Consider the following 17,113-nt stretch of genomic DNA (forward strand, 5'->3'; position numbering starts at 1 on the left):
AGTTCTACAGTAACTCTATATAGTGAAATCATACTATGCAGTTATAGCTCCTCTAGATTTATCATAATCTACAGTGTAGCACGATTACCTTAACTGAAAATGCTGCATATGTGGTGTATGTTAAATTCACATCTTAATAGTACAGCAGTTTGAGACCTTCCTATCAGCACCACAGCTCTTGGACAGCACAGTAGCTGCTCTCTACTTAACCCCCTCCTAATGAAGCTGTTATAATTTTTCTACTACAGTGAGAGGATTAGCAGGGAAATGTCTTTCATCAGATGTGGGTCTGATCCCTCTTATGATAAATGGGTAGGAGGCAGATCTTTGTCAGTTTCTTCCATCCTCCTCCTTCAATGCGGAAGCATACTTCAACCTGTGAGCTAGACAGATGGCTCCGCTCCTGGGAAAGTTTATTGAAGTTCCTTCAATATATAATAAGGTTGCGTGACAGGTCTATCTATATCTGTGTGTGTGTGTATATGTGTGTATATATATATATATATATAAAAACACAATTCCATTGCCCCCACAGCAAAAAACTTAAAACACATTAATTGTCCCCATAGAAGACTGACCTAACCTTTCAGACTCGGAGACTAGTTGTAGTTGTTGTGCTTGGAAGGATTCATGGTCGTGTAACTGTTAGCATTGGAATGTTGTACTTGCACAGAACTAGTTGCATTGTCTTAGGCTGTTGCTAGATCCAAGTTGGAGAAAGGACCTCGGATGTCACAACCTCGTGACCGCTATTCAAGTGGACATAGAGGAGAAGTATAAAACTGTGGTGAGCAAAGCGAACCACCATGCCCGTAGCGTGGCGAGCAAAGCGAGCCCTCGAGAGGACACTTTTAGCCACTTTGTTCTGAACCTTGCTCTTCCCCGTTGTTGTGAGTCACATGGTTGTGACATCAGAAGTCCTGTAAACCACTTCACTTTAGACCTAACCCTTGATGTATGTTTTTATGTGTGGTATAATTAAAATCTGTCACTGTACTTCACTGTGTTACACACCCTTCTTCTTATCAAATATATATATATATATATATATATAATTATTTTTTTTTCTCAAGGGAACCAGCACTCCCAAAATATAACTTCCACCTGGGTGCCTTTCTTTCACATAGAAAGTGGTACTGTAGGATGGTACTCCCCGGTTTTCACTAGAAAAATCACTCGGTAATCACTGCCACATTGTGTGTGTGTGTGTGTGTAGATATATATATACCTGTTTAGGAGAGGTTACACTATAATAATAATAATAATAATAACAATAATAATGATGATGTGATACTTCCTCTTTAATATGACTTAATGTGGGTTAGATTGTGATTAAATTATACTTTTTATTGTTTCTTATAGGTTATTTTTATAGGTTTATTTATTCTTTGTTCAAACTTAATGGATTATAAAATTGAACACACAATTTTCCTGCTAGGTCCCTGTGGAAGGACTTACCATCCTACAACAGTTTCCATTTTCCTCAAGACTCCAGCGGATGTCTGTGATATCCCAGGTTATAGGAAGTGAAGAACACTTGGCATTCATGAAGGGGGCCCCAGAAATGGTGGTACGGTTTTGCTGCCCAGAATCAGGTGATAATATTATTATTTCAAAATGTTCTTGTTGAATTTACAAAAGTTTATAGAATATAATCATCATTGATGTGGAGTTCAACAAGGACTGATATGGTTTATCAGTCTTATTTCAGGAAAAAGGAGGAACACCTTATCTTATCATATGCAGTTACCATGTACCAGTTATCATCTACGTCTGCTGTCTAAAAACAGTCATGCATCTATCCAACTGCATATGATGAGATAAGGTGTTCCTCCTTTTTCCTGAAATAGGACTGATATACCATATGAGTTATGGTGGGTACACACTATACAGATATAGCTGCAGATCGAGTGATCTGCAGATATACTGTATCTGCCGATGATGGTTATTCATACACACTGATCTGTGTCCACCCGCAGGTCTCGGCGGCCAGGTGGCATGGCCGGGTGGGCAGGGGCGTGTAGGGGGCTGCCGCTGTGTGTGTATGGGTGGTCTGCAGACCCCCCCGTACACACCTGCCGATGGACAGATATGTCTGCAGACATATCTGTCCATCGGCTGTGCAGCACAGTCAATGCGATATGTCGTTGAACGCCGACGTTCACCGGCATATCGCGGGTACACCCTGGCTAACGGCCAGCAGATATATTGGCCTATCAATTGATCGCCCAATGTATCTGTCAGTGTGTACCCAGCTTTAGGGGTTTTGATCCAATTTATTTGTTTCTGAGTTTTTAGCTTGTGATTGGTTTGAATTGCCTCAGTAAGGAGGCCATGCACTAAATCTATCTGGTATATTATGTGCTGAAATTCTATGATGAGTCTGCAATTTTCTTGTTGAACTCCACACCAATGATGATTATATTCTACAAACTCAGTAGTTATTATCTACCTGTGATTGCTTAATATTATCCTTTTTGAAAAAACCTTTTTAAACACAAAAGGACAAATACTTTCACCCCATGAGTCCTGTGTTTGTAATGTAAGTAGTGGGAATGCCAGATAAGCTGCGGATACTTAGGAAACCAAAGGAAGTTTCCTCTGTCCCTGCAACATATACAACATCCACTCAGGCTTGCAGGATGGAAGAGCCCATAAGTAACTTTTGCTTAATATCATTATATAGTATTATTAATGCTTCAATTGTTTACTGCAGACAAACATAAGCATGTTCAAGGTCAATAAACTGTAAATTAATTTGTTTGAAGATTTTTAAGTTATTAGTATAAATATCTTTAATAAGCATGTTTTAGTTTGATAGTAGCATGGTATAACACAAGGTGAGATTCCAGACTTCTCTGTGTTTCTTTTGCCAGTCCCTGCTAATTTTGCCAGTGAACTCCAGCTATACACATCACAGGGTTTCAGAGTGATAGGTCTGGCATATAAAACAATGCAATGCACTAAAGATATGAGCACAGACAGTTACATGAGGTAAGTACCGTTCAAATGTGAATCATGTTTATTTCCATTGTTGGGTAAGGTCATGGGTGTTTCCTGCACAATTAGGTGTGAAAGTGTTTGTATTTGCATAATACTGAGCAACATTTTTTTTTTTTGAGACATAAAATAAAATTGTAAGGAATGTAAGAAAGGGATTTGGGCAAAAAGTTAAAAGTACTATAAAATGTGTGTTTTCTGTGTAACAAGAAATGTATGTTCTCCTTAATCAATCACATACAGTGTTTATTTTACAGATTAACAGCAAAAGAAGAGGCAGGATCAATACACTAATAGACATTGCTTTTATTATGTTTATTATGGGGTTTTTTTAAATTCAAAAACTCTCTATACTGGTTGTAGCCTCACAGTAGTGCTATTTCTGTTATATTACTGTGTCTCTCCAATCCAATAACACAGCAGCTTAAACTCATTGATAATTCTGTTTCTTTGAAATACACCATGGCAGCCACTGCTGTGAGCTAGTAACCCATTCCCCTTGGTGTAGATAGGGTTTTCCACAGGGACTGCCCACTTGATGCATATAGCCTAGCTCCTCCACTTCCCCCTTGTTTTTTGAGTGTCTCTCCTTTTATGTCTCTGCAGAAAAACACAATTGGAGGGGGGGGGGGTATTCTATAGGCTGCTATGTATTTAGAAGAAACAGAATTATCCATGGGTATAATCCACTGTTTTCTTCTTCACTCCTCCATGGCATGCCCAAGCAGAATACAGGGAAAGCTAATGACCAGTCAAGTCATCAAAGAAATGTGCTTACACCAAAGCACTTTATTTTACTTTCTCTTGAAGAACTTGACTTCCAAAGTTGGTGTCTTTAAAGTATAATGCCTTGTAAACATATGAATAGAGAAGTTGTTGCCCCACAGTGTCCTTCACTGGTTCCTGAGTTTACCTAGAGCCTGAGGTCGTCACTGCCCTAGTTGAGTGTGCCTTCAACATTTCCGGTACTTTACATCCTTTCTTTCTTATTGATGAGGACAGTTAATTCTCTGATCCATCCTGAAATGGTTTGTTTAGTTGGTCCACAGCCTTTTCTTATTCCTGCTGGGAGAACAACCAGGTGTTCTGTATTTCTAAAGTCTTTTACTCTGAACAGGTAAACATATATTTTTGTACATGATCTAGCATATCCAACTTATTTTCAAGATGGTAGCTTAATTTCCTTTATTTAGGTGGAATGAGAATACCACTTTGGGAAGACTGGATTCTTTCTTGGTACAAGAATGCGTAGGGGCCCCCTACGCATTTTGGCCCCTGTATTTTTAGAACCAGGACAGGCTTTATAAAGCCCGGGGCTGGTTATGCTTTTGGGCAGAGGATGCACATCATTTTTTTTATAATTTAAAACCTTTTACATAAGTACACACAAAAACATGCACGTATCTCATGGATATGTGCATGTTTCTGTGTTAATCTGACCTGCTCAGGATACTCGCTATCCTGAAGCAGGTCTATTATTTGGGGACTTTTGGTTATCTTTTTTTTGTGAGTCTAAAACAGACACCCTATTACATTGGGCAAGTTGATCGTTTTCAATGTGAAAACATCTGGATGCGAGTTTGAGAATGGGATTGGGAATGGGATTTTTAGTAACTCTGAAAAATGCGAGTTTTAGTGAACTGACACCCTATTACATTGGAGAGTTGTGAAAAATTGCGAGTTTAGCACAAAACTCGCAATTTACCAAAACTGACACCCTATTACATTTGGCCCTCAGACTCACCTCTACCGCCAGGGTCTGGGGTGTGCACTGACTCGGGATAGTCAGTGCAGATGAACCATCAACAGTGTGGGGATCATGATACTTGTGTGAGCCCTGCCAGCAGTACCATATACCACTGGGCCCTAGACTGGAGCCTATAAGGAATGATGCATGTGACCGCTCTAAGGGTGGTATATTTCCTCAGTGCTGCTTTTTCCCCAACATTGATATAGCAATGTTAATGCGAAAAAATGAGCAAAGGTAGCTGTAAAATACATATTAAAACATAAACTGTAACAAAATGTCTTCCCCTGTCCTCCAAAATAAACACAGTATAGTTTCATGCTGTAGCTTGTAAACCAACAGTTTGCTGTTATGCGTCAAAAAACTCAAATAGCAAATCAATGCATTGTAGTTCGAAGTAACATTACTAGTAATGACCTGTGTCTGATACTGAGAATCTGTATATAGTATCCCTGTTACCTATGCTGCCGCAAACCAATCTTTCAGATGTAAAACTTACGGCTACTATGTACTGAACACATAGAAAGTCACAGACACAGAAAAAGTCAGTGGGCTGTACTGTACTGCTGGCTATATATATTATGTTAAATGAAAAATAACAAAAGGGGGTACAAATCCCAAATCACCATGTCACCTGGCTTTCCCTTAGGAAGGGAAGGAATAATAACAAAACCAGGATATAGTTTGAATCTATCTTCACAATAGTTTCTTTCTTCACTAAAGAAAAACTAAAGTGAAGAGAGAACTTATTCCCTGGTTTTGTAAGATCATGGCAGGTGACATTGTGATTTGTACTACAGATGTGTGTGTTAAGCAGATATAACTGCAGATGATGGTCATTCATACACTGAACGACCATTATCTGGCTCCGTCCCCCTCCCCGTAGCCTCTGCTCCCTCTGTATGGGCAGTTAGGAGATAAATATATAGATAAGGATCAGCAAATATATCTGCCATCGGCTGTGCAGCACAGGTGAAGCGATATGTCTGTGAGTGACGTTTTTCACAGACATATTGCTGGTACACATTGGCCGACGAAGGCGCCAGAAACTTTTTTGGCAGGGGGGAGCAAAATTTATAGTTACGCCACTGGTGAGACCCAATATTAAGTCCCTCCAATACAATACAGTGTTTGCTATTGTGAGCCTGGGTAGGTCTGGAGGATCAAATACCACTGGGCTCTCGAAAGGAGGATTTTTTCCTTATGTCATAGATAAGATCCAGATATGACGGCACCTCTTCACTAAGCTGCAGTGAATAAAATACAGGTTAGGATTGTTTCTAAGGGAAAGCAAGTTTTAGAAATGGGGTGACATTGATCTTCACCCTATTGGGTTAGCAGTCATCACTGGCCGAGAGGTCTGTCACCATGTTCCACCACTTATACTGTAGTTGCTCACATCAGAGGTGGAATGTAGAGTGTGCACTTTCATTTACTGTAGTTTGTTCCAAACCTGCCCAAGGTTAAGGGAGAGACAGGACAAACATGGATTTAACACTCACAATAAATTTTCTTGTCCGCTTGTTGACAAATTGACTGCATACCAATTTAAGTGTATATAAAGCATAAAATGAAAGAGTTTAGTCATAACAATATAACCAGCTAACCATGTATGTCACGATTAAAAGTGTGCTAAAGTAAACATAAACATATGGCAATGTTGATACATACTCTAAAATAAATGTGTAATCTATAAAAATAATAAATATGAATATAGAAATATAAGAAAATTAAAGTAGTGTTAGTATGATTTAATAAGTGTGGCAGTAATACCAAAAAATTCTTGTAATTTATGACATTCATAATAATTGTAAAATAAGTGACTGTGACATAACTGTCACTGTATATATTAAAAAACTTACATCTCCAGGTGTTCTCAGATGCTCTTTACCCACGTTTTTTCTGTTATTGTGATTTGATACTTATCACTTATTGTATCCTGTGTGCACGTTCTCATTTTTTATAAGAGTCTTAATAAATACAATTTACACATCGTGGTCACCTGATCCTCACTAGCGCTCCATACACACCTTTTTTCACATTCCATATGCACCTTACCTTTGCGGTAGTTTCTCACAATGTGGAACCTCTGAAGAAATGTATCCTCCCTGGAACGATGGCGTCTTCAGTCGGTATTCACTATTCATGTAGGTCACCTCGTCCGGAAGATGCCTGTTTGTGTGTTAAAAAAGTAATCATAAAACAGCGGTTCAACCAGACTCATTCCCCCTGTGTAACTTCCTTCCCCTGCGTCTCTCAGCCACACCATCATCTCACTGCATCCTCTCTTAGCCACACCATCATCTCTCTCCCTGTGTCATCTCTTCTTAGCTATACCATCGCCTCCCCCTGCGTCGTCTCTCAGCACACCATCACCGCCCCCCCCCTGCATTGTCTCTCAGTCAGGCGATCAGCTCTCCCCTGCATCGTCTCTGTCACACCATCATCTTCCCCTGCATTGTCTCTCGACACAGATACACACACACACTGACACATATATATATATATATATATACATATACACATACACACAGACATATATATATACACACTAACATATACACATACACACACTGACATATACAGTACACACACTGATATATACACACTGACATATATATATATTAGGGGTGAGCGGGTTCGGATTTCTGAAATCCGAACCCCCCCGAGCCCCCCCGATCCGAGTCTGATCCGAGTCAGGCTCGACTTTTCCCGCCTGACTCGGATCTGAAATCGAGGCAAAACGTCATCATCCCGCCTTCCGAGTCTCGCGGGTTTTGGATCCTATATAAGGTACCCGCGTCGGCGCCATTTTCTCACTCGGCTGTGGACAGTGAAGAGGGAGGGTGGGAGTTAGGGCTGTGTAGTGTAGTGTAGTGTAGTGTAGTGCTGCTGTTGTCCACTACTTCAAAGTCCATAGGGGCTGGCTGTGTTGTGCTGTGCTGCTGTTGTTAATAGGGGCTGTGTCCACTACTTCAAAGTCCATAGGGGCTGGCTGGACTGTGTTGTGCAGTCAGTTCTCCATAGGGGCTGTGTCCACTCCAAAGTCCTGTGCAGTGTCCCAGTCCTAAAGGAGTGCTGTAGTGTTGTCCAGGGGGTGCTCTGTCCATCAGGGGTGCTCCCCCCAAGTGCTAAAAAAATAATATATTTTCTGTGTTTGTGAATTGTGTGCGCAGTAGCCGCACGTGCATCAACAAAGTAGTGCCAAGCGTGCGCCTGTGTCATAAGTAAAGGGCCGGCTGGCTTGACCGTTAAAGGGTGCTGTAACCCCCGAAAGTACACTCCAGTCCAAACCAAAAAAAAATTATTTTCTGTGTTTGTGAATTGTGTGCGCAGTAGCCGCACGTGCATCAACAAAGTAGTGCCAAGCGTGCGCCTGTGTCATAAGTAAAGGGCCGGCTGGCTTGACCGTTAAGGGTGCTGTAACCCCCGAAAGTACACTCCAGTCCAAACAAAAAAAAAAATTATTTTCTGTGTTTGTGAATTGTGTGCGCAGTAGCCGCACGTGCATCAACAAAGTAGTGCCAAGCGTGCGCCTGTGTCATAAGTAAAGGGCCGGCTGGCTTGACCGTTAAGGGTGCTGTAACCCCCGAAAGTACACTCCAGTCCAAACCAAAAAAAAAATTATTTTCTGTGTTTGTGAATTGTGTGCGCAGTAGCCGCACGTGCATCAACAAAGTAGTGCCAAGCGTGTGCCTGTGTCATAAGTAAAGGGCCGGCTGGCTTGACCGTTAAAGGGTGCTGTAACCCCCGAAAGTACACTCCAGTCCAAACCAAAAAAAAAATTATTTTCTGTGTTTGTGAATTGTGTGCGCAGTAGCAGCACGTGCATCAACAAAGTAGTGCCAAGAGTGCGCCTGTGTCATAAGTAAAGGGCCGGCTGGCTTGACCGTTAAAGGGTGCTGTAACCCCCAAAGTACACTCCAGTCCAAACCAAAAAAAAAATTATTTTCTGTGTTTAGCCGCACGTATATATCAAATCGATATAACATAAATGGAGGACCAAACTTTCTCCGATAAAAATAAAATAGAGAAAGATCAAGAACCACTTCCTCCTAGTGCTGAAGCTGCTGCCACTAGTCATGACATAGACGATAACATGCCATCAACGTCGTCTGCCAAGGCCGATGCCCAATGTCATAGTAGAGGGCACATACAATCCCAAATGGCAAAGTTCAGGAAAATGACCTTGAAAAAGACATTTAAATCAGCTGAAGAGAAACGTAAACTTGCCAATATGCCATTTACGACACGGAGTGGCAAGGAACGGCTAAGGTCGATCCCTAGTATGTTCATGACTAGTGGTTCAGCTTCACATGACGATGGAAGCCCTCCTCCCACTAAAAAAATCAAAAGAGTTAAGCTGGCAAAAGCACAGTGAAGAACTGTGCTTTCTAAGAAGATATCACAAATCCCCAAGGAGAGTCCAAGTGTGGTGGTGGTTGCGATGCCTGACCTTCCCAGCACTGGACGGGAAGAGGTGGCTCTTTCCACCATTTGCACGCCCCCTGCAAGTGCTGAAAGGAGCACCCACAGTCCACTTGCTGATATGCAAATTGAAGATGTCACTGTTGAAGTACAACAGGATGAGGATACTGGTGTAGCTGGCGCTGAGGAGGAAGTTGGCGAGGAGGATTCTGATGGTGATGTGGTTTGTTTAAATCAGGCTCCGGGGGAGACAGTTGTTGTCCGTGGGATGAAAAAGCCCATCACGGTCATGCCTGGGCAGAAGACCAAACATTCCACCTCTTTGGTCTGGCAATATTTCTATCCAAATCCGGACAACAACTGTCTTGCCATATGTACCATATGTAAAGGTGAAATAAGTAGGGGTAGGGACGTCAACCACCTAGGAACATCCTCCCTTATACGGCACCTGCAGCGCGTTCATAAAAAGTTACTGTCAAGTTCAGAAACTTTGGCTAAGACCGTAAGCAGTCCAGGGACACCTAAATCCCGTTGTCCTGTTGTATCCAAGCGCCTGCAAACCACACCGTCAACTCCCTCCTCGTCAATTTCCTCCTTAGTCAAGATCGGAAGTAGTCCTGCAGGCCATGTCACTGGCATGACTGACTCTCCTATCCGGGATTCCTCTGGAGGATCCTGCATTGCTACGCCTACTGCTGCCGCTGCTGCTGTTGCTGCTGCTGGGAGTCGTTCATCATCCCAGAGAGGAAGTAGGAACACCACTACTTTTACTAAACAATTGACCCTCCAACAGTCCTTAGCGAGGAGGATGAAGTACGACAGCAGTCATCCTGAAGCAAAACATATAACTGAGGCCTTGACTGCTATGTTGGTGTTAGACGTGCGTCCGGTATCCGCCATTAGTGCAGTGGGATTTAGACAATTGATGGAGGTAGTGTGTCCCCGGTTCCAAATCCCGTCTAGATTCCACTTCACTAGGCAGGCGATACCGAGACTGTACAGAAACGTCAGAAAAAGTGTCCTCAGTGTCCTGAAAAATGCCGTTGTACACAATGTCCACTTAACCACGGACATGTGGACAAGTGGAACAGGGCAGACTAAGGACTATATGACTGTGACAGCCCACTGGGTAGATGTATCACCTTACGCAGCAACAGCAGCAGCGTCACCAGTAGCAGCATCTCAGAAACGCCAGCTCGTTACAAGGCAGGCTACGCTGTGTATCACCGGTTTCAGTAAGAGGCACACCGCCGACAACCTCTTAGAGAAACTGAGGGAAATCATCGCCCAGTGGCTTACCCCACTTAGACTCTCCTGGGGATTTGTGATATCTGACAACGCCACCAATATTGTGCGGGCATTACATCTGGGCAAATTCCAGCACGTCCCATGTTTTGCTCATACAATAAACTTGGTGGTGCAGAATTTTCTGAAAAGCGACAGGGGCGTGCAGGAGACGCTTTGGGTGGCCCGAAAAATTTCTGCCCACTTTCGCCATTCAGCGACTGCGTGCCGAAGACTGGAGCGCCAGCAAACACTCTTGAACCTGCCCCGCCATCACCTGAAGCAAGAGGTTGTGACGCGGTGGAACTCAACCCTCTATATGCTTCAGAGGATGGAGGAGCAGCAAAAGGCCATACAAGCCTATACATCCACCTATGACATAGGCAAAGGAGGGGGTATGCACCTGACTCAAGCGCAGTGGAGAATGATTTCCGTGTTGTGCAAGGTTCTCCAGCCCTTTGAACTTGCCACACGTGAAGTCAGTTCAGACACAGCCAGCTTGAGTCAGGTCATTCCCCTCATCAGGCTTTTGCAGAAGCAGCTGGAGAAAGTGAAGGAGGAGCTAAGACGGAGCGATTCCGCTCGGCATGTGGGACTTGTGGATGAAGCCCTTCATTCGCTTTGCCAGGATTCCAGGGTGGTCAATCTGTTGAAATCAGACCACTACATTTTGGCCACCGTGCTTGATCCTAGGTTTAAAGCCTATGTGGTGTCTCTCTTTCCGGCCGACACAAGCCTGCAGAGGTGCAAAGACCTGCTGGTGAACACACTGTCAGCTGAAGCGGAACGTGACACGTCAACGGCTCCTTCTTCATTTTCTCCCGCAACTGGGGCTGCCAGGAAAAAACTTAGGTATCCTAAGCAACCCGCTGGCGGTGATGCAGGGCAGGCAGGACCAAGTTTGGACATCTGGTCCGGACTGAAGGACCTGGCAACAATTTCTGACATGTCTACTGTCACTGCATATGATACTGTCACCATTGACAGAATGGTGGAGGATTACATCGGTGACAGCATCCAAGTAGGCATGTCAGACAGTCCATACCTGTACTGGCAGGAAAAAGAGGCAATTTGGAGGCCCCTGTACAAGCTGGCTCTATTTTACCTGAGTTGCCCCCCCTCCAGTGTGTACTCCGAAAGAGTGTTTAGTGCAGCCGGGAACCTTGTCAGCGAAAGGCGTAGGAGGTTGCTTCCACAGAATGTGGAGAAGATGATGTTCATCAAAATGAATTATCAGCTCTTCCAGGGAGACCAGCCTCCAGAAGGTACAGAGGGACCTGTGGTGGTGGATTCAAGTGGGGACGAGTTAATACTTTGTGAGGATGAGGATGTACACACTGAAGAGGGTGAGGAATCGGTGGATGAGGAGGATGAGGATGACATCTTGCCTCCGTAGAGCCAGTTTGTGCAGGGACACATTAATTGCCAGCTTGTTTTGTGGGGGCCCAAACGAACCAATCATTTCAGCCACAGTTGTGTGGCAGACCCTGGCGCTGAAATGATTGATTTGTTAAAGTGTGCATGTCCTGTTTATACAACATAAGGGTGGGTGGGAGGGCCCAAGGACAATTCCATCTTGCACTTCTTTTTTTTCTTTGCATTATGTACAGTTTGGGGCCTAGTTTTTCTAACTGCCATCCTGTCTGCCACTGCAGTGTCACTCCTAGATGGGTCACGTGTTTGTGCCGCCCACTCGTGTCGCTTAGCATAGTCATCCAGCTACCTCGGTGCAACCTTTTGGACATGAAAACACTATTGTGAGGTGTGAGGTGTTCAGAATAGACTGGAAATGAGTGGAAATTAAGGTTATTGAGGTTAATAATAGCATAGGAGCAGAGAAACCAACAAATTCTGTGATTTTAGCTGTTTTTATGCTTATTTAAAAAAAAATACAGATCCAAAACACAAAACCCAGAACCCAAAACACGGAAGGGTGGTTTTGGCAAAACCAATCCAGATCCAAAACACGAAGAAAGATCCAGATCCAAAACCAAAACACAAAACACGAAAAGTGGCCGGTGCACACCCCTAATATATATATATATATACACACACTGACATATACACACTGACACATACACACTCTGACATATACACATACACACACTGACATATACGCATACACACACTGACACATATAGACACACACACTGACATATACAGTACACTGACACATATATACATACACACACTGACATACAGTACACTGACACATATATACATGCACACACTGACATATACAGTACACTGACACATATATACATACACACACTGACATACAGTACACTGACACATATACAGTACACTGACACACTGACATATACAGTACACTGACACATATATACATGCACACACTGACATATACAGTACACTGACATATATATACATGCACACACTGACATATACAATACACTGACATATATATACATGCACACACTGACATATATATATATACATGCACACACTGACATATACAGTACACTGACACATATATACATGCACACACTGACATACAGTACACTGACACATATATACATGCACACACTGACATATACAGTTCACTGACATATATACATGCACACACTGACATATACAGTACACTGACATATATATAAATGCACACACTGACATACAGTACACTGACACATATATACATGCACACACTGACATACAGTACACTGACATATATATATACATGCACACACTGACATATACAGTACACTGACATATATACATGCACACACTGACAGCCTACACAGACACACTTATCTCTTTCACACAAATGCAGCCAGCAGCCCCCCTCCCCACACATAACACACACCAACCTCCACACCCCCCCCCTGCCCCCCACACACATAACACACACCAACCTCCACACACCCCCATTACCCACCTGCAGTCAGCAGAGAGGGCTTGGGACGGAAGAATCACTCCTCTCCTGGTACCCGGAGTCAGACGGCAGCTCGTTTCAGGCAGGTCAGGGAACAGGAAGAGCTCTCTCACTGTCTCATCAACAAGACTGCCTGTGAGGGGCTGCGCGCTTCCACTGCAGCTATCCCTAGAGGCAGCCCAATTAGCAGCAGGCACAGCACACTGACCTGCTTGTTAGTCGGGATACAATGATGGCGGGAGGGGGAAGGGCGGGTGTGCATGCGGGTATGATGCCCTGCCGGCGCCCCCTCTGCTGGGCTTGCCAGGGCACGTGCCCCGCTCGACACCCCCCCCCCTAGTTACGCCACTGCGTGCAGCACATACATACATTTCTGTGGGAGTGGGTGGAGTTAGTGTCAGGAGAGGTGGGCCAGCACTAATCTTGCACATACAATAGGCCCACTTATTTCCTTAAAGAAAATTCTGCTGAATGCGTATGCAATTATAGAGCATATGCTAGCGCCACATAGTAGCAGCTGTAAGCTAGTGCACAGGCAGTCTCATAAAGAGGCAGATATATGAATGTACAGTATCAACTTACTAATGTGAGACTCTGAAACAGAACTGACAGAGCGACTATTAAGGCCTTGGCTTTTGCAGGGAATGGAAGGTTTATTAAAGAACAGTCATATTAGTTATGTAGTAATTTTGTAATTGGAACACAGAGTGAATACTGATTTTACACACATACTGTGTATGAATAAATATAAAACCCTAGTGGTACTTTGGTACACTTACATGGAGTACCTGAATGTACTGTCTTTCACCTCTTCACGGTGACTCTCCTCTGTTCCGGCTATGGCGTGGGTATGGCATGTATGACCAGCAGGGTCCTCGAATGCTCAGGTGCTTAGCACAAAGTACCTGATGGAGGGAACACATATGGACAATAGGTGCAGTGCAATAAAGAAATGTTGGGTGCCAGAGTATCTCATGATGCAATAACAGGAACATTTTATTTACATTCCACTATATCCTCCAGCACAGTAAGCGTAACGGTTATAAGCTCTACTTGGCCAACTTCCTCCAGCACAATACTTACAGCAGATGGTAAATGCTGTATTTGAAGCTTAATGGTTACAGAAGATTAGTTACATTCCACTCCAAACTAACACCTCCAACACAGTCTTACACAAGTGACACAGCAGTAAAATGGTAGCACATACCCGATGTTGCTGGGCTCAGTAGTTCTACACATGTCAGTCCAACAAACACTTCATACAGCATACAGGGGACTCCAGATTCAAAGTTCATTGCACTTGTCTCAATCCTCAAGACTGCTAAAGTGCGGCACATCCCATTACACAGGGACCCTCTCTCCTTCCATCACCCCGCATACACCTTCTTCAGGCATACTGACGTCCTGAATATCCCAGGACTCTGCCTTTAGTGCACATCCCATTACACAGGGACCCTCTCTCCTTCCATCACCCCGCATACACCTTCTTCAGGCATACTGACGTCCTGAATATCCCAGGACTCTGCCTTTAGTGCACATCCCATTAGCCAGGGACTTTTTAATTTGACATGCTGGTACCTTAAAGCAGACCATTAACCCTATCACTGCTGGGCTTCTCTACTTCAGCACATGGTTACACAGGATTCTTCCATAGGATTCCCCTCTAGCCACACTGCCATCTTGCACTGACCCCTCCCTCACTATGGGAACTTCTCCAGGGGCTATCAACCAGGGATCCAGCATTATGCATCACAGACACTCACCTTCTCACACATGGGCTGTCTCTTCACAGGAGATCTCTCATCTTCCACTGTGGCACCAGGCAGCACTTGCCCAGAGATCCTCTGCAGTGACTTCCTCACTCAACAGGCACTCTGGCTCCAGCTGCTACCTCTGCAGCACTCCCCAATCCTCTTCTAATAAGGGAGTCTCTTTATCTATGGTGCTGCTCCTCATATTGCAGCTCCCTTGCAAGACTGTGGGGAGGGGTGACTTCCCTCCTTGTCTGTATCTAGGGGCCTCTCTAAGACCCCTTATTGCCTAGGGGCTTCTTGCATGGGGCCCCTCACTGTATTACAGGGGTATTCCCCTTGTACACATAATTTGTGGCTCATGGCAGCCACCATGCACCCTCCCCTAGGTTGCCAGGGTACAGCGGGACCTCCCTCCTCTTGTCCCACAGCCCCAGCCTAAGATGGCCACCCTCCTTAACCATGAGAATGCTGGGAACCTGAGTCTTTATAGACTAGGGATGGACATCAATGGTCTATGTTTGCCGTCCATCGTTCTTTTTCTTCCGATGTTTGTGTTTTTACCATTTGATGGCAGCATTCCAATGTTTGTTGCCATCAAAAGGTAATCATTCAATGGTGGCTTATTTTCTTTACTTCTTAAAAGCTATGCCTCCCCTGGCTGCTGTGTGCTGTTTCTCTACATGTGATAATCCCCATGGCTCATGCTTGCGGGCTCATTGGAGGCTATCTCTCATTGCCTCAGACGTGACCCTCAGTCCCTCCCTCACTCCCCTCTATGCTAGCTCTGATTGGCTCTCTGAGACAGTGAGAGCCAATCAGTGTGCATCCCTGGCCCTGCAGCAGCAGTCACTCACAAACACACAGCACACAGACAGTGAGCAGGTCCCAGACTCAGTGCCAGCAGCAGCAGTGACAGTGTTTCTGCCTCCTCCTCATCTTCAGCTCTGCCTGCCTGACTGCCTCAGCTGCTTTTTTTTTTTTCTGCCCTGGCTCCAAGCCAGGATGCGGGGCTTAATCGTGGCAGCGCTGGGGAGGCGGCACTTAATTGTGAGGGCGGAGGTTAAGCCCGGCGTTGCCGGGTATTAAATTATGAACAAGTCTATGAGTGGGAAACTATTAAGGGTGTGACTATAAACTAATATTTATATGCTAGTAATGTCTGTGCTATCTATGACTGGAAGAACAATTTGGGTTATTACTGCACCAGTATAACATACTTTACATGAACAGAGGGCTCTATTCAGACCTGGACGCTAAGAAGCGTTCGCTTGTAGCTGGTCAATTTTTGCATTCTGCTCATGTGTATGCATCGCAGTGCGCGAACTAGTCCGAGCGATCGGGAAGCGTACGATCGCACAACATAGACAGCCCACCAGAGTGAGTGACAGGAGAAGCCGTTTGTGGGTGGTAACTGGGGCAGGGCACTAGAAACAGGGGAGTGGAGGTGCGAACGCAGGCGTGCCTGAGCGTCTTTACGCCGTTTCAGAGGTGTGCATAATTAACAGACAGCTTCATAGCACGCGTCACCTGGTTGTTTTTTACACTCAAGTCCTCGCAGTGCTTGCGGTAGGGTATAGTCATCTCAAGCACTGCGTTCGCTTCCGATGGTACCCGATGTACCAATGATTGCATATACTTCCTGGAGATGACGTGCGGAAGTGGGCATCTTAAGACTGGCTTGTGGGCGTCTACATACACGAAGCGATAGTACGCCAAGACATAGTGGGCGTGCTTATGCCTTGCTGTGCGATCGCCTGCCATGCTGTTGCTTAGCCGAATTTGCATACGCTGAGTACGAACATACGCATCTAGTGAGCAGGTCTGAATCAGGCTCAGAGTTCTATCTACGATTAACTCACAAAGTTGTGCTTTCCTATATAAGATAATACCTGTACTAGCATGTACAGTAATGATCTAGATGGAAGTAATAACAGAGAAAGCTTGGCTCTGCTGCTTTGTTTTATACTAAACTGCAACTTTAATTATTTGTAGTATTAAACAATGTATCCA

The 17,113-nt window shown here is 44.3% G+C and overlaps 1 protein-coding gene across 1 annotated transcript in view; it reads left to right on the forward strand.

Moving 5' to 3' along the window:
* The window catches only part of LOC148508308 (putative cation-transporting ATPase 13A4), a 131,808-nt gene that overhangs the window by 60,785 nt on the left and 53,910 nt on the right, over positions 1 to 17,113 (forward strand). The window contains exons 16-17 of the mRNA XM_088444763.1: positions 1,439 to 1,595; positions 2,877 to 2,994. Of these exons, the coding sequence (XP_088300889.1) occupies positions 1,439 to 1,595; positions 2,877 to 2,994 (275 nt within the window). The remainder of the gene's footprint in view (positions 1 to 1,438; positions 1,596 to 2,876; positions 2,995 to 17,113) is intronic.

This window comes from Taudactylus pleione, unplaced genomic scaffold (genome assembly GCF_031769625.1).
Source record: "Taudactylus pleione unplaced genomic scaffold, aTauple2 ptg000372l, whole genome shotgun sequence".
In the NCBI taxonomy this organism is placed as follows: domain Eukaryota; kingdom Metazoa; phylum Chordata; class Amphibia; order Anura; family Myobatrachidae; genus Taudactylus; species Taudactylus pleione.